The sequence below is a fragment of the Vidua chalybeata genome, chromosome 1, assembly GCF_026979565.1.
Source record: "Vidua chalybeata isolate OUT-0048 chromosome 1, bVidCha1 merged haplotype, whole genome shotgun sequence".
NCBI classification, from domain to species: Eukaryota; Metazoa; Chordata; class Aves; order Passeriformes; family Viduidae; genus Vidua; species Vidua chalybeata.
The window spans coordinates 8,636,075-8,655,113 of NC_071530.1; the positions used below are offsets into that span (position 1 = coordinate 8,636,075).

Consider the following 19,039-nt stretch of genomic DNA (forward strand, 5'->3'; position numbering starts at 1 on the left):
TGGGGTCTTGATTTCTTTGGGTCTAGAAAAGTTAATTTTAAATACTCTGATATCTGCTATGAAGGGTCACTTTCACAGCTGGCAGGGAGCAGATGTGCTGGTAGAGAAAAGCTACCAAAAGAAAAAAAAGTAAAATAAAACAGTAAGAAAGTGTTCAGGTGCCATGAGGCTGTCTGACCTTGAGCTCAACCCTTCTGCCACCTCGCCTCCCACTTCCCAACCCACACTCCCTGAAAAAATGGCTCCTTCTCCTATCAGGTTTTCTCTCACAGGAAATACATGGAGAGAAAGGCTCACATTGCCTGGTCATGATACAGATGTCAAAATGTCCTTTAAAACTGCTGCACACATTTATGGGCAGACACACAGACAAGTCTAAGACTTGTGCGAGTCCCTGCAGAGCTTTCAGATACAGGGGTACATTGGGAGGAAGTGGCCACAGTGAGCTGGGATTGCACTCAAGATGATTAAATTCAAGGAAAGCAATCCTTTTAGGTATTTATTTTGTTGAGCCCCTGTGGGAGCATCTTCAGCTATGAAGATGAGATTGCCCAGGCCTACATGCAATATGCAAAAACATACTCAAGGCAGTAAAAAGGCATAAAAATCTATGCTGAGGACAACACCTGAGATGCCTCTTCTCCCACTGTCTGTCAAAAAAAACAAACCAACCAAGCCCAAAAAATACAAAGAAAGAAGTACTGAAGACATGATGTAGTGCCAGAGCTCAAGCTTGGAGGTTTCTGTGTCCACTTGAGCTCTGCATTTCCAAAAATACATAAGCATCCCCACAGACAGCAAAAAGGATAAGAGGTCTCCATAAAACCCTTGGGTGAATTGGGAGTCACTTCTCATATAGAAAATAAAGGGAAATGTAACCTTTCAGGTGTGGAAAATAAAGGGAAATGTAACCTTTCAGGTGTGGAAAATAAAGGTAAATGTAACCTTTCAGTGTGGAAAAAGCTGGTGCAAGCAAAAAGACTTGTTTTACTATGGATGTTTGAGAACAAAATTAAAGCTTAAAGCAGGGCAAGGACCCTTCACATTTGACATTTATGAAATCTTGGACAATTAAACACTGGAATATACTGCCTAGAGACAGCACAGCAATCCCATCACAGATAGCCCCTGCCAGGCTGGTTAAACACCAGCAATAACACAGCTATGTTTGATCCTGTGCAGCTGGATGGATCAAACATCTCCAGGTCCCTTCCACCACGTGATCCTTGAACTTTAAAAACAGCCTAAACTCTCCTGTGAAATGGAATTTAAAGTCTGAAGCTGTGTAAGTTACAGACAGTTTAGGAAGCATGGTGGTCAGGGGTTTAACATGGAAAAATTGCCCTTCAGTCAAACTATTAAGTGATTGCAAATTACTTACAAATTACATAATGAGCATACTTTGTTATAAACAATCCCCACTGGCCTAAAGCAGAGGGTTCCAATTAATTGCACACCTGTCTTAAAACAGAGGGCTCTGATGCCTCAGTGTAGAGGAATCTCCATCACATTCCCTACCTCAGCTATTTTAGAAATGCAACCATTTGAGAATCTCAAAAGCAGGTTAAACTGGGAGAAGGAAAAAGAGAGAGGAACACAACTATTCATACCAATTACAGACAGGATAATTTAGAATGACACAGATGCTTATTTTTTTTATTGCTTATAACAAAAAAGGCACAAAACTCTGCTATAAATCACACTTAACCTTTATTGAAAACACAGTAAAAAAAAAATCCTACAAAACAATCAGTGTAACATTTCAAACAAAGGAAAAAAACATGACCACTGCTTTCCACAGAAGAAAACAAAATCAGCCTAGCTAAGGCAGCAGATTTTTTTTTTTTTTTTTTTTTTTTTTTTTTTTTTTGGTAACACAATAAAATACCCACAACAGAGAACATTATAAATCATATTTCTGGACGACCTAAAATGAATCAGGAAGGGTTTGATGGGGAGAAGGTATCTACACCAAAAATTGTTGGGATTAAAGCAACACTCAAAGCACAATTTTTCAGCTGTGTTATACCTTGGTCAGATACAACCACGTGAAAGAAAAGTCAGCTGCTCAAGACTATGGAGTTTACAAAACCTAAAGCACAAATCAGACCAAGAGGAGACCACCAGTTCCATTCAGCACCTCTCAGCTTCACGCAGTTTAGAGATTGTGCGTGATTTATAATTTTTTTTGTAAACTGTGATATTAACCAGTAACACTGCAGTGAAAAACCTGAATGTGCACAGTGAAGATACCTGCTGCCATCATCACAGCCCAGCCAGCAGCACCAACAGCCATGGACAGGCCAGCTCAGAATTGTGTATTTATGGTCATGCCACCTAAGCACACAAGAAGCCAATTCCATGCAACAGGGATCGGGGTGCCAGCAGCACCCTGAGAACACCCTCAGTCTCCTCACTGGGAATTTTAAAGACAAAATTTACTGGAGACAAGAGCAACACATGATTTCTATTTAGGTAATGTGGGGTTGGGTCCCAAACCTCACAGGAAAGGAAATACACCCTTTTTTGTGTACACGTGTTTCATACACACACACCAAGATTTCAAATCCCATGACCTAAATAGATCATCTTTTTCTATCCACTTCTCTTTAAAGGAACATAAATCACACCACATAAGGCAAAAATACTTTGAAAGCTACCTTTAAAAAAGTAAAAGTGACTGAAATTTTTTGTTATATAAAGCCAAGGAGGAGAAAGTACTCACAGAGATTTTGTGACTCTTAAGAATTTTGGTCCAAACTGGAAAGAACTCATCCTTTAGGGGGAAATGGGAAATCATACACCAGCTAATTCTCTTCTTAAACATTTAAATACACCCACTAAATCCACTGCACAGGTATCACTATCATGCTACTTCTCTGAATGATCAATTCACATGGGGAGAGAAGGCCCAAAAGGTGCTCATACACGTGAAATACAAAAATCTAGAGAACAGAAGAGCCTCGCCTCAGCACCTCACACCGCCTGACCCTGCTGAGAGCTGACACAAAGTGTGTCCACCTCCCACTGAGGGAGGTCTCTCTGGACATCCCACAGCAGATGAGCTGCACAGCAGGTCCACAACAGGAGCCACCCTGCAGTGACAGCCACCCCAGGGGCTCCCAGTGGCCAAACCAGCTCGTTCCCCTCACTGAGAAATGGGGCTGTACCCTAATACCACTGGAAGCTAAAAGCACAAATATATGCAGTGACTAAACCCTCTCACTCATGATTCATGATTGAGCTCTTGGCAATTTGTTAGAGGAGGCTCTAGTGACAAGATTGCTTAAATGGAATCTAGTGGTAAAAAACAAATTAAGAAATGTGAACATTTTTGTAGTGGAAGAACAGTTCTAACTAGGGAATATCTCTCTACAGGCTATGTGGGAAAAGAAACACATTAAAATCAAAGCAGGTGCCCCAGTACTCCAATAGCTGGTATCTGTGGAAGCAGGGAAAAGAGGAGGAATGCAAAACAAAGCCCTGTTCAGGAAAGAAGCTTCATCCAGTGGTGCCGACTATAAAACTTAATGTAATGGGGGTAGGGAGAAAAGCAACAGCAGCACTTGGGGTTAGTGATCAACAAACATCTAGAAGCAGCATTCCAAAGTGCTCAAGTAGGTACACATCAACATTCAGATACCTAAAAGCCTTTAAGAATTAGGATTTCCTAATTTCTCTTTGATGTAAGGCCTTCACACAGATACAGTTTCTAAACAGCTTGGAATTCAGTATGTCAAGAATATCAGCATTTCCAGGATATTTCTCACACTATCTCTTTGATTGTTTGGAGTCACCTTCTGTATTTCTTCAAACATTTAATGCTATGTATATTTTTAAAAATTCATGAGCAATAAATGAAGCTAAAAAGTTACTGATAAAATATGGTAGTTAACACAAAATTAGCAAGCATCCTAAGGTTTCTCTTGTCAAGACAGAGATACTTTCAGAAGTTCACAGGCTTCTATAAAAGTCCAAGATACTGTTTCACTGTGAATCACAAAGAGATTTTAAGAAGTGATTAATTTTTTTTTTCAGTGTCAGTGAATTACTGGCTTATTTTAGAGAACATACAATTGACATTTGTATACTAATGATACATATTTCTTTCTCTTTGAAAGAAGAGTTCTAGGTGTTTCAATTGTGAAATATTTCAAAAGCCTTCCATTAAAGTTGCCTTCTGATATGTTTTTTTACAGTGCATAAATCAAATCTTTGTGGATTCTTCTGCTATTTCATGTTTTGTCTGTCTGAAGGGGGCAAGGCAGTAAAGGGGGTAGAAGTTGTATCACTGTGTGGTTGGTGGCTGTGGCTTTAGTTGGCTCTTGCTGAATGGGACAATTTCAAAAGTAGCGTTTTTGTAAAAGTTCAAATCTGACAATGTGACTGAAATAATCTGCCAGCTTACAAATAGCAAATTCAGTGTTCATGGGTTGGGGAGGGAAGTCACTGTAGGCAACATTGTCTCAACTCAGCACTAAATAACAACAAAAATCCTAATACTAGGACGTAGGGAATCTTATTTCATTAAAGCAATTAAAGCTTCACAGTTCACATCAACATTTTTTTAAACAAAACTAAGAGCATTTCTTTTTGAAGAGGTTATTTATGTGGCCTTAATGTCCTGTGTCTGTTTAGATTACTTCACCCTGATTTTAAAAAAATGTTATTTTCAAGATCAGAGAATATGTTAAACAGGACTTAGCTGTTTTCCTGTATTTGTTATTTCAAAATTTTAGACGCCAGTCCACTAAGGGTAAGGCTCAGCTGCTGTACATACACCACCACCCCACTTCTGGGAGGGGAAGAAGAGATGGGAAATAACCTAGAGCATGCTGCAAGAACTCAAGGAAAGCCACATGCAGGAAGAGGTCAACTGCTTTCTGTTTCTACTTCATTACTTTCTAATTTAGACTGTATATTCTTTAAGAAAAGGGCCATCATGTCTTCACAGCACTGGGCACATGTGAGCACCTCAAGTAGCATCAGCTGCTGCAGCCTCAGGGGTGAGTGCAGAGACATGGTGGGATGGACAAGGGCTGCAGTCCCTTGGCACTCATCCCTCCTGGTGACACAGGGGAGGATGTGCCACTCCTGGTGACATGTGTCCCCAGGATCTGCTCCCATGTCCCTCCTGCCAAGCAGGAGCTCCTTCCTGCCTGCATGGGCAGCCCAGCCCTCCCTCCACTGGTGCTCCAGGTGGTACTTGGGAACCAAACAAGGAAAACAACTTGTCAAATCTTTTAATTTCTATGACACTAAAACAGCCAACAGGGTCAAAGGTATCAGAGGAACAGGGCCAAAGATAAACAGCACATTACAGACAGTAAACAAAGAATGCAAAACTTACTTGCACAGTAACCAATACTACTATTTTTTAGCTTACAGTGATAAGCATGTGTGCTTTATGCTTAGAAACCCCACAAATATTACAGTTCTGCAATTGCATTTAATATTGTGCTACCAACACAGAAAAAAAGCCAAAAAACAGCTAACTTAAAACACTCCATTTACATCTATTTTTTGGTCTTGTGTGGTATCTAGTTGAAGATGGAAGCATTGATGTGCTTTTTGCCTCGTAAGAAGTGAGGCAGATGTTAATGTTACTAAGATCAGCTGTATATACCTTGAAGGTATAGACCACCTGACTCTACATGAGTCAAAATACTAGGAATGTATTGTCAATATCCATTAATGAATTACCAGTTGCTTGTAATTAAGTGACCATGTGATTCTGTGAATAGTATACAGTGACCTGTATCTTGCATGCAGTGACAAAGCTTTGCATAAGCACGTCATTTTCAAGGCCAAAGGCATATTTTAATGTAGACAGTGTCACAATGTCAGCAGTTGATTTTAAAACAAAACACTGTCAGTAGTTGCACAGGGTAGTTCTGAATTTCTCATCCATCCTGGAAACCACACAGCACCTCAACCATCCCAAAGAGTCCAGTGTAAAGTCTTCCCTAATGTAGCCTTAACCCACACATTTGCCTGCAGAATCCAGCACAAGGGGTGGGGACAGTCAAGGCCCTAACATCTGTTTTGAAAAAGAGTTTTGAAGTCTTGCCTGAAGCTTGGGTGCTTCTCAGCAGGAACTGCCCCTGCTCAGTTGAAGTAATTGCCTAACTCACTTGCAGAAGCCACACACACATTATAATCCACCTTTTCCTGTGTTCTTGGGTCACTGATGCCATGACAAAACATCTCTCCAAAGGCACGAAGAGCAAGACCTATGCTGGGTCATACTCCTAGGTTAATTCCTAATATTCATTTCTTCAGTGTATTAACTGTCTTAGCCCTGTAACAGAAGTACCACCATAAAGCTAACTGGCCTCACACCACAGTTCACCAGCCCCATTAAGACATGAGGACAATTTTGGTCATACAACTTGCATGAAAAAGTGGAACACATTTCACCAGGTTTTAACTATGATGCCAGTACAAAAGGCTACAAGCTCTGAGAATAACTGACTGATGCCCCTAATAATATATCTCCCAGTATTTTAAATATAAACTCATTTTAGAACAACTTGTAATTATAGCTTTCTGTTATTGGTTGCAGAACTTTGACTCAGATAAAGATTTCTCACTAAAGTGTCAGCACTAAACAAGAGAAAAGATGCTTGTAAATCTTAGTGAAATCAAGTAATTTTACTTTTTCTTCCAAGACTTGATACAACATATCAATAGTCAGTTCAATAAACCTTGAATTTATACTAATCACACACACAAAAAAAGTAATTCTCTAGCATCATATTTACTACAGAAATATTTACATTATGCCCCAGTTCAAGTCAGAGAAGGCAGCTGGAAAGAAGATAAATCCTCATGTGTACTGGAGCTTGATTTTTGAAGCACTTTAGGGAAAAAAAAAACAAGCAGACATTCACACACACAGCAATGAAGTCTACAGCCCAGAGCAGTCATCTCAAGAGAACAGCCAAAGAGTTTCTCACACAAGGTTTACCTTATTTTGGAACCACACTGGAAACCAAGTTGTCACCAATTAATATAAGACCTCAAGCTACAGACAGGCAGACTTGTTTGGAAAATGAGTAAGAAAATTTTCTGGCTCCCTACATGAAGGGGCACTCACTGAAGGCATCCCCATTCCAGTCTGTTGTGGCTGAGCAGGACAAAAGTGCAACCAGATTTTGAATACTTACTTGGTATTTTTCTTTACTATAAACTGCTTAAAGGATTCCTAAGGCTGCAAGGAAATGCTACAAGAAAGGACATTATCACCCACTGATGCCATCTTGAATCTAAGGCCTCTGAGCAGTTAAACTGTAACACTTCAGAAATTCAAACTACCAAGACTGAACACACGTGTTTTACTTACCAAACCACCTACTGTCATCTCTATAACCTTGGAATTTAATTTATGATATCTACACATACAGGCCTATATACATGCTCATGTGCACATTAAAAATCAGGCTAGTGACAGATAACTGGGTTATGCCACTGAACAGAAATCCTGGTAACTGAACTATAAATTCAGAGAAATTTACTTCAAATTAAAGATTGTAGAAAACTGCAACTGCAGCCTCCTAGGCCTGTGCTCCTTGCATTGATTCCAGGTACTGCTTACACACAGTAGTTCATCAAGAATTTCATAGGGGGTACTGGGTAGGGGAAGGGACCTCCAGGGCACAACAGCTCACAGAACTGTGAGAGCTGTAACAGTGGGTCTACACAGCTTTTTACAAAGCATACTAGGCTCAGATTTAACACTGAAGTTAATCTTCATCTTGGACTTCCGTAAGACATCGTTTGACCACCAGTAAAGCAAGCTGGCATTTGGAGCTAAGGACAGAGAGCTGAAAACACTGGCCTTCTGAGAAAGCACCGTGACACAGCCTACTGCATCCAGCACTGGGATCTCTCCTGTCCTTTTTTAACTCACTCTCAGTGGAGCTGTTTATCTCCTGTCACAGGTACCTACTCCAGCTACTTTACATTTTCAGTAAGGGTCATATTGGCCTTCAAGTGTATGTTTTCTTCTTTTTCTTTTTTTTTAAATCAAGTCCCAAAGTTATTCTTTATAGCTGTGTTTGTATAACACAGGAGGTACTGTGCATTCAAATGGTAGCAAGTCTAAAAATAAAGATGTGAAACTTTCAACAAATAAAAAGGAATGCATTTTTCTCTTCAGCTTCCAGTCTTCAAGGCACCTCCTGCATTAACTTCCTGGGAAATAAACAAGCAGACCAAAAGTTCACTGGAAAGAGAAGAATCTGACACATCTAACTTCCTCAGAAGCACACAGCATCAAAACGAGACAAGGCTCGACCCAAACTAACAACTAAAAGCAATATAAAAATGCTGATGAGATGACAGGAATGCCATGAGGTTGATGTTTTCAGCTCTGCTGATTGCAGGTGATTGTTATCACAGTGTTTTCTGATGGCCATTTGCAGAAGGCTTTGTCTCCGAGTCTCTTGGATTGTTTGATAGATGAAGTTTATCTAATCCTGCAAAACATTACAGAATAAGGAAAAACTTAGACTCCCCTTGTTTCATGTACACAGGTATTCAAAAGAATACAGACAACCCAAATCCTGCTTTGTGATTGCAGACTTCACATTTGCTGAAGACCAAAACTGATGTTCTACCTCCTGTAAGAATTGCTTCTGGGAAATTCCCTCAGTGTTGATTAAGTGAGAAAATCCATTACAGTGGACAAGCATGGAAGACAGAGAACCCTAACTTTCCACTGCTTAAATAACAGACTCAGATGTTAAGAACCATGAGAGACTTGCAATAATTTACCCTGTTGCCTACAAAGACCTAAATAATGGCCTAAATTTATTTATTAATTTGATAATTAATTATTAATTATTTCTTTTAAACTATAACATCTTTTTGTAAATCACCCACTGCTGATCTTAATGTCATTGGTGATGACCAGATCACTTCTCTAAACTATTTATATGTCTAATTACCTTTTTAGGCCTATACTACTACTGATTTATCTCTGTTTCCAGCCATTTGTTCTTATTGTACAATTCTCTATGGTGAGTGCTAATTCAAGTATCATGTCCTGCCCCAGGCAAGCAGTTAAATTACTCTTTTTGGGGGGTGGGGGAGGGAGATAAGGAAAGATGGCAAATTTAGCCGTATTTTATTCAAAAGAGGCATAATGTCAGTCCTTCCTTGCTTGCTACAGTTTCTCTCTGAAGTCTCCTATCAAGTCTCTAAAGTTAAGGATCAAACCTGGGAAGTTTTTCATTCATTTTGTGTAGACTACACTGAAGTGCCATGATGTACAAAGTTAAATTTCTTGCACTGTTGGAAATGGAATTCCAAAATTGACAGCACTACTAAAAAACCAAAATCTCTTTAATACTGCCTTATTTGTAGCCCTAATACGTGAATTTTTTGGTCATAGGCAAATTTTGGTTCTCTTTCTTTGAATTCCATGGAACAGTTTTTAACAGACACTGTTTGTGATGTACAGCACTGAAAACAAACCCAGTTTGTGCCAGGAACCTGCACATTTCAGGGTTTGTGACTCCCTACTTGTGTCAAATCCACTGACCATTACCCTACTATGCCTGCATTTTTATGTTTCTTAATCTGCCTTCAACATCTATATTTTTTTATTAAACACTTTATTTCTAATTATTTTACAACTATTTTAAGCTAATCTTCCACCAGTACTCTGGGAAGTGCTTGGATTTTGTTTCAGCATCACAACTCTGAAAGCAGTGAAAACTAACATGAGTAACTTCTAGATGATGCAAACTCAGTTACAAAGAAACACTAAAGTTTCACCACTAATCCTCTCAATTTAAGAAAATACTACTTTAGGGATCTAAAGAGAGAGGATCTTTGTTAATTAGTAAAGATAAGATGAGGCAACAACAATAAAAAATAAAAAACATTTTATCCTCTTAGTATCAAATGTGTTTCAATCCTTTCTTCTGTGGTCAAGAAATATCAATGCAAGATTTGATCAAATTTTTGATTATATCAAGTACAGGTTTTACTCAGCCAGTTAATAAGGTTCTGTACATGGTGTACAATTATTTTCAGAATAGATGTTCAAAAAAAAAAAGTATGACAACAAAGTTGAGATCTCTGCTGACTCCCTATAAATACAGGGAACTTATAGTCCTTACATATATAGGACTATAGTCCTATAGACCTATAGTCTTCCTATAAATATAGGGAACTAATAATTTGCTTTAAATGAGAAAGAAGACAATCCATACACAAGCTGAAGTTTTAATGTGGAATAATTGCTCATAGCAATGAGAATGTTTCTGTGCTCTCCAAAGACTGAAAATCCAGCTCAGACCATTAAGTACCACAGACATATCACTGAAATCAACTTTGTACCTTAGCTCTGGACTCTTCAAAACCAACATGTTATTCATCCTCACACCTTAGCTTAGATAAATTTCCACACAAAAAAAAAAAAGTGTTCTGTGAGCTGTGACAGAACTTTACCAGTAGCACATCAAGGTGTCAATGGTGGAGAAAGGGAGTGGTCAAGCACACAGAGGATTTTCAGGGCTGTGTTACCTAATGCCTTCAGGAGCTCTTCTCGCACAGCAGAAGTGAACTTTCTGACCAGACACAACGTTGTCATGATAGCAAAGAGCAAGTTGTAAGATAACACAATATAGAAGTTTCCCAGCCAGTTGAACCTTCCAAAGTCTCCAAGGAGATCGAATCTGGTGATTCCTGTTAAATTGCATGCAAGATTTAGATCAAAATACTCATAACAATTTTTTAGGAAATGCAAAAATGTCCTTCTATTACATTTGAATGCAAAATTCTTACAGAGCACACCAGAAGACACATGGTTAAACAAACAAGACAATGTTTATTGGTTACTATAAAACTGTTGGACACCTTTATTAAAATGTTTTTTAAATTTCATAGTAAAATGCTTGAATAATGGGAGTTGAAATGAATTGTCTATTCTAGGTAAGAACTCTTTTCATAACATTAGTAAATGTAACTAGGAAAAAATCAGCTTTAGTATGAAAACTGGTTGAAACCTCCGTTTCTATAAAATCCTTAATCATTTCAGAAAAGAATGAAATGTACCTTGAGCTTTTAAAAAAAAAAATAGAGGTAGCAAACAACCTTTCTATGAGAGCTACAACATTTTATGGTAAACACTAAGCCTAAAGTGTTCTTCCAGAGCACTGTTTTTGAAATCAAAGTTTAAAGACATCTTTCCAACTGCAGTTTTTCTCCTGGATGCACCCACCACTACAGCATGAAGCATTTGCACAGAAGGAAAGAGGCTGAAAGATGGTGCTGACAGGTTTTTTTCATAGGGCACCTCCAACCCTGACACTTGGGCTTTGTGCTGATCAAAGGCCTGTCAATCACTAATTAAGTGAACAACATTTTTCTGAAACATGGAAACATCTACAAGGTGTAGGGCCCATGGCAGAAGGCAGAAGAGGAAGAGCCACAGGTTGTTCCTTTGTCAGGTGTCATGGAATAGTGCACTGAACACATGGCAGAACATTGAGATGACAGCCACATGATCATTGTCTAGGATTCAAAAGCTGTTGTATTCCCAGAAAACCTTTGGCACAGATGATGTCAGAGGGAAGTGTGCCCTCAGAACAGTGCAAAAGCAGGAAGCTGACCCTGTCCCAGAACTAAAATGGCAGCAGCAAATAAGGCAATCACAAAGTAGCCCTGGCTCTGAAACTCCTGACAGCTCCTGATTTTCTATCATTTTATTTTGAAACTGTTTTGAAGCTTTTAAAAACTGACTTCAAAAGTGGTAATAAATGAAGAGACAGAATTAAGGCTCAGCTGCACTTCTTCCAAGAGTAAACCTGACACTTAGGAATCTCACTGTATCTGCATACCTAAGACTTGCAAGCCAGTTATCACAATGTTAAAAAATATACACACTACTTATACTCAGCATCAGTCATTTAAATTAAAACATGAGAATTGAATTTGATATCTAAGGAAAACATATTGAAATTAAAAGAAGTTTCAAAGGATGAAACAAAACAATCACTGATCAAAACAGCAAAAGAGGCAGGGAGAAATACTAAAAAAGCACAGAAGGTCTTAGCACAGAAAGCAAAAACCAACTGAATTAACTGGTAAAGAGATGAAGGACAACAAACACAGAGCTGCTTTCCCACTTAAGGCAAACAGTGTCCTTATCATTTCCAAAGAAGCAGTGTTTTAGCCAGATTGTGAAGCCACATGAAAATTAAGTAAGTCAGGTTTGAATGTACAGGCTCCCAAAACTTTAGAGGAAAAGGAACAAAACAGGCAGAGCACTGGAATTCTGCGGAAAGGGAATAACATTCCTTGGCACATAGAGGTCCAGGAGAACAATGAGCCATGGATTAGTGTTACAAGGGCAAAGAGAAATGAACCCTGACACTTCTGTTAGAGTAGGTGGGAAAATTATTGTCCATAAATTACAATCATTTTCTTCTTACAAACAGAAAAAGTCACTGCTCATCAGAAAAGTGACACAGTAACAGTATGTAAACTCATAGGAGAAAAAGGTTAAAAAGGTTTTGATGTCTTTCTTACAGAAGCAGTATCTACTCAGCCCACAAAGAAAAAAAACAAGACTTTTAATAACTCTTCAGTAATTGAACAAAAACTTGCATATCTAGTGGCACAAATATATACACACAAAAGCTGATGAAATTTTACCAAATAAACTATTAAACAAAAAACAAATAGTAGGTTTTAGCACACACAAATAAATTTTAAATCCCCATTTACTTGCACATAATACTCAAGTGTAGAATTCTAGGAAAGCTTCCATATACTAGAAAGTTCAATTTTCTCTGGAACTCTTTGTTTTTGTATTCTTGACTTTAAGTGCCTTGCTCCTAATTTGTTTCTCTGCAATTAGCAATATGGTGCTGGTGGGAAATATTTCTGAAGGGCTACTAAAAGGCTGAAAAGTTCTGGGAAAATAGGAGTTAACTTATTTTAGTTTAAAACTTTCCTGGAGTTCTAGAAGAATGACAGATTAGACACATCCACCACCTACATATCTAATTAGAATGCTATGAAACATGTAAGAAACTATTTCCATTTTGAAAAGTTGAAAAAGGTCAGTGCATGTATTAGATAACTTTTGCTTTTTCACCTTTCCCATAAGGATAAAGTCTAGTTTTTTCTGTATAGTCTAGAATCTCGCTTTTTTAATAAAGTGAAAAGACTATGAATCTGCTTAACATATTTATTTCTTTTCATCTATTCAGTACCACAGGGCAGTGGCATGTAGTGCAACACACATTGATATTTCTGCAAAAGCACCACATGACTCACTGTACTCTAATACACTCTATTAATCCTGTTTGGACAGCTGTGACTGTGCATTTGTTAGCTGTGTGTTAATTGTTCCATCTTTTTTCTTCTTTTATTTATCTCTATGGCAAACTATTCAGGAATTTCACTTGTTAGTCTGGTTTTTAAGTGAGTTTTACCATTAATCTGTTTCCTATGAGACAACAATAGACTCAGCGTGTACACTTACTGCCACAAAATCTGGTTATTATCAACTGGTAATCTCATGGTTCATTAACAATTAATTTTATTTTCTTTTAAACAAGCCTTGAATGCAGTAACTTAGTGGACACAAACTTATGTTACAATTCTATTCTAAAACAGTGATTTTTCTATGTAACATCTGGCTCCACATGCTAGAACCATTTCACTTCTTAGACCTTTATCATACTGGTTATATTTTAAAACTGCACTGCTTTAAGTACTTGAATTACTCTTTTGCATTTTTGTGGAGTTTTACTACAGATTTTTTTAAGTAAGTTCTAGAATGCTTATTTTAAGATTCAACACTCCAAAATGCATTACAGAGGGCTTTTCATTTAGAAATAGAAATTATTTATAATTTATTATAACATCCCCTCTGTAGATACACATAGCATGAGAATAAACAGTATAATACTGGAAAACCATGAACTACTCTTGACTCCAGAGTATTCTCCCTGAAAGGAAAACCAGCTAGAGAACTACTGAGCACACACTGCTGGTCTGTGGGCCTGAGCTCAAACTTCTAAGCTTGTACTTAAGACTTGTACAGCCCGAGGTGAAGATTTTTGTTTTGTTCTATTTAATGTTCCCAATGAAATTCACATTAGTTACAAGGATTCTGCACTACTTAAAACATGTAATAGCCTTGCAATTTAACTTCAAGAATTCAAGCTGAAGATTACCTAATTAAAGTGAAGGTACAACACGTCTTTCCAACTGGTTAAAACAGCTTAACTACTTCAAATGCTACTGCCAAGCCTCAGCAATAAAATCAGGAGTTCTTCAGTTCTGCTATGGCAGACTCAAATTGTTAAATTTGAAAAATGAAGTTAACAAAAATACAGGCATAATGAAAATGAAAGTAGCCTGGTAAAAAACTTAATAAATGAAGAGTCATTAACTGCGCTTAAAAAGCCATTTGCACTCAGTGTTACCTCTAATTTCAGACACCAACTCCCAAAAGTATTTCTTTACCGGAACTAAGCTCTAATTTCACAGTCAACATGAAACTATTTCAGACCACTTTGGACAATCAGTTTTCCTATCTTTCAATCTCACAATCCATCTCACAAGTTTTAAGAAGTCTCAAATCTGACCTTCTTAAAATAATATATTCTCTAAAAAAATGCTTAGCATCTTTTTCTTTTTAGAAAGTAAGTTCTGCAGTTCATGTACATAGATGTATGTTCAACAGTCCATGTTTGTGTAGAAATGAAGACCACAGATACATGCTCTTTCATCTGAAAGTGATGGCAAATTACATACTATGGAAAATACAGCTACAGGCTCTCCTTTTTTCTTGTTTTTTTTTTTTTAATTTAATTAAACACCCTTTATTATGATGTTACTTCCATTTCACTTACCCAGTGTCCTTGACATCACTGGCAAAGCAGAGCTCAGCACCAAGATTGAGACACAGTTTCCAATTATCTGTTTGAAAATGACAAACAGCATTTAAATGATAAATTAGATTGCTGAAGGGAACACAAAGAAAAACAGCAGTCAAGATGAAAAAGAATAATTCTTAAAAGGCACATTCTTCAAATTGAACCTAAAGCAATTTACAGTAACACATTGTTAGTCTTGCTGACTTCTCTAGTCACTCCTCTCCACATGGTGTTACATAAGACAAAGATGATCCCAGAAAAAAATCAAATATGTGTTCATATGCTTTTAATCAAAGTATTATGTATGCTCAGATTCAAAATTATTCAAAACAACTATGTTGCAAAGCATCAACTGTTTACTTACTTCCTGTGAATGTTTTATAAAAGAACAATTCCATGGGCTTAGAATGGATGACTGATACATCAGCTTAAGCCTTGGATGTAACTGCTTGCAGGATTAGCACTATTTAAAAATTACAACAAAGAGCTTCCTTTCAATTCAATGCCTGTTGTCTACTTTAAATAATACGAAAAAATTCACAGCTGTTAGATTTTACTCTTGTTCTTGTAAAGCCTTTAAAAAGAGTAATTGAAACTTTCTTTCACAAGGGATCATTTTCTTCAGGTCTAGTTCTAACAGAAGCCAAAAGGAAAAAAAAAAGTAAACTTGAAAGTAGGTAGACATTTGTATGTTCACTATTTATTTCCACACAATTCCTGGTGTACTGTAAACAATCAATAGGAAGTATTAAGAACATTCCAACTCTCTTCTACGTATTACTCGAATCATTCTGTGTGCATACCCACTTTCTCACTTCCAACAATTTGTAGTAAAAGTATCTGAATCCATTACTTAAAAAAAAAAAACCACAATGAAACATCTTGAAAAAAAAATTAAATTCAACATCTGTTCCTTGGTTACTGATCACTTCTCCATGTCAGCTGTGAGAATACTTGGCCAAAAACCTAGGCATGTTCCTCCCAATTAGGTAACATCGTTGGTTACTCTAAAGCCAGTGCTAAATTGTAGAAAGTCAAATTAGCTTCAGATTGCAAAATGTTGCTAAATAGCGGTCCTCAGTCTTCGTTTCATTATTCAAATTTGAATTACTTTGTATTACTTCTAGTAACCACGTTGTACAGATCTCAAACAAGCTACTGAAGTACAGTTAACACAATCAAAGTTACTCATTAGCAGTAAGTTCCCTTTGAAGGAAGTTCTTTCACTTGCTTTTCTATAGCCAGTTAACAAGCTCTGCCATTCCTGGCTTTTTACAAGTGAATGGATGCCATCCAAACTAAACAGAGCACATCCTTTTTCCCACTCATTCAGCATTTTGACAATCTTCCAGTTTGTGTTTACGCAGCTTACAAACAAATACTGATCACTGCAAATGAGCCATTCAGGGCAATTACTAAGAGAGTCAGTTTGTCTTGGGTGGCAAGAAAGACAGGAGGGGGCCATGCCCATCCCAGATTGTACCTTACCTTTGTCATAGTTGTGTCATCCTTCCTGGGAGTGAAATTCTCAAAAAAACGAAGACTGTAGAAGCCGACGACAGAAGATACCATAAGATAGCTGTGAGAATCAAGGAAAAAAGGAACCTCCAAGGAATGCAAGTTTCACTCAAGTTCTCAGCAGTCTCCTAAAAGTCTTAAGAACTAAAGAAAAAAGAAACAAAAACAAGTGTTTGAGAAGGACTGATCCATCTTTCTTCTTTCCAGGCTAGTGTCTTAGTGTATTACCAGTGTCCCAGAAAACTAGACAGAATACTTGTTAACAGACAGAATTCTTTCAGAAAGGATACAAAATCAAAATGATTTCAAGTGCTGCTCCCACGAAGCCAAAGGTGGATAAGGAGGCATTTCCTATTCCAGGTCCCTACAAGGAAAAAGATACTTTGCATAATTAAATAGGACAGATGCAACAGTTCATAAGGTTAACTTCTACCAAGAACAAAACATGTAACATCTTATATGCAATGCAGCCTTTTCTCAGTTCAGTGTTTCAGGGGCATTCTGATGTCCCACTCCATGCAATGGCACCAGCAGCTTTCAAACTGCAGTGAAATGCATTGCAAAGACACAACTGCAAACTCCAGATTACTGATCTGCTTTAGTGCAGCACTGTACTGTAAAGCTTCTGCACTATTTTAGTAAGAACTCACTACAACATGACATGTGATAAATGTTTGTATGGGCACAGGAATGAAACCTAGAAGTAAAGTCAATGTAAAGGCTCATCAGTTTCCACGCTATTAAAGCAAAAGCTCTCACTTGCACTTCTGCAAGGCCTCCAAAGCTTTACTAAAATTATAAAAATTGTAAGAGAAGATTACTTTACCCCTGATCCCTTTGGCATTGCAGTCTCGTCAACCAACAGGTAAAGAATGTTGAAAGCGACTAAAAGAACTGAAAAGGACTATAAAAAAGTAGAAACAGTCTTGTTATTGAAAAGTATTCCACATTTTTAAAATCTACACATTCATTCTCACCAGACTCCATAATGTCAAGTTTTTGCTAAATAGTCAAGAAAAGAATACCAAGATTGCTGCTTAAACAATCTTCACTCAAAAAATTTAAAACTATTCCCTGAAATAACCAAAGAGCTCTTCATACTTTTTGCTGGGGGAAAAAAAAGAAAATTCTTACTGTCTCAGTCAGGAGCAATATCATGACAGCTGGATAAACTAAATTCCTTTCCCAAGCAGAAGCTTTTTTCCTCCGTTCTGTTCAGAAGAGAAAAAACATAAGCCTAATACCATAGATCACCTTAGAATAAAACAAGTAAGAATCAGTCAGCTATCCATAAGCTCACTATAAATATAAGTAACAACAGTATCTTGATCTGGAACAAACATCATTCAGTTCACAAGAACATCCACCCTGTACAGATCTACAAAGTAATGGCAAAAATATGAAACCTCTATAGAGAAAGGCTGGGGAGACAGAGAGAGACAAGCAGGTTTTTCCAAGAGGCATGTTTCCCCTTAACCTTTTTCTTCCCCTAGCATACAGCAGTTCCACAAAGCTTAAAATCTGCTGAATTTACAAATACACTGTTTACATGTATATTTTAGCATGACCTAAAGGGATAGAACAGAATTTCAGATACTTAAATAGTATTTTCCTCTTGTAAGGCAAGAAAGACAGAACTAACTTCACTGGACATTATTCGCACGTGCAAGAAAAGAAAACACTGTTTGAATTTTACAGAAATAATTCAAACACAAAAAGGAAAGTAATGTCCTAAATTAGCCTAAATATTCATAAGCATATTATACATTAAAAGCTCCATGCAAGGAAGTGTTACAATTTTTCTAAAATAATGTTAAAAATAAGGTCCAAATCAGACTCTTTACTTAATTTTTTTTGTTGGAGGGGTGCAATAATTTGATGTATTGTTTTTTGCAAATGCACAAATTTAGTTAAGAACAAACTGGAATTAATCAAGCAACTGCTCCAAACTAAACACAGCACCTTAAGGTCATTTAGTAAACTACAATCTCCATGAAACACTAGAAAGTTCATTACCTAGATTTGTTTTCTTGCTTCTCACTTTTTCAAGCTCACGTTCCAACTCTACTGTCTGGTATTCCACTGTGGAAGATACACCTTTTAAAACAAAAGACATGATTTTGTTTTGGATGTGACTGCAAGGCACACAGTGACAATTTGGATTTACAAAGCATCACATTAAGTACTTGTGACTTTAAACAGCAGGTGTTTCTTTGAGACTCTTCAAATACTTTTCACAAACAGCAGAGTCTTCCCAGAAGGGTTCAGCACAGCAGTTTCAGCACCATCTCCTGTGATCCCAGCCTGTTTGCTGATGCTGAACTTTCATGCAAGTCCAATGACCAGCCATAGTGTGACAGACAGGATGTCTCAAATGCCTTGTTCTTAAATCTCTATATGATTCTTATACCAAGATGTACAGACTCCCCAGATGCCTTTCAGGAGCATTATTATTTAGCAAAAGTCGACCTTTGCCTTTAAAGTGGCCAGAGCTCCAGATCTGGCTTCTGCCCCTCCCTCCCTCCCTTTCCTCAGCAAGCTGTTTCCACACTGCTGACCTGCTTGCTGATGGATGTTCTGCTCATACCAGTTTGCCTGCTCAATCCCACAATCAG

General features: G+C 37.6%; 1 protein-coding gene across 3 annotated transcripts in view; it reads right to left on the minus strand.

The window, feature by feature from the left end:
* Positions 1 to 1,686: 1,686 nt before the first annotated feature.
* Positions 1,687 to 19,039, minus strand: part of LMBR1 (limb development membrane protein 1) — a 71,878-nt gene continuing 54,525 nt past the window's right edge. For all 3 annotated transcript variants that reach the window (XM_053955776.1, XM_053955694.1, XM_053955615.1), the window contains 8 exons: positions 18,441 to 18,521; positions 17,559 to 17,635; positions 17,251 to 17,328; positions 16,715 to 16,788; positions 16,395 to 16,485; positions 14,883 to 14,949; positions 10,537 to 10,698; positions 1,687 to 8,480 (listed from right to left, as the gene is read on the minus strand). In XM_053955776.1, coding sequence (XP_053811751.1) covers positions 8,398 to 8,480; positions 10,537 to 10,698; positions 14,883 to 14,949; positions 16,395 to 16,485; positions 16,715 to 16,788; positions 17,251 to 17,328; positions 17,559 to 17,635; positions 18,441 to 18,521 — 713 coding nt within the window. In that variant the 3' untranslated portion in view covers positions 1,687 to 8,397. The remainder of the gene's footprint in view (positions 8,481 to 10,536; positions 10,699 to 14,882; positions 14,950 to 16,394; positions 16,486 to 16,714; positions 16,789 to 17,250; positions 17,329 to 17,558; positions 17,636 to 18,440; positions 18,522 to 19,039) is intronic.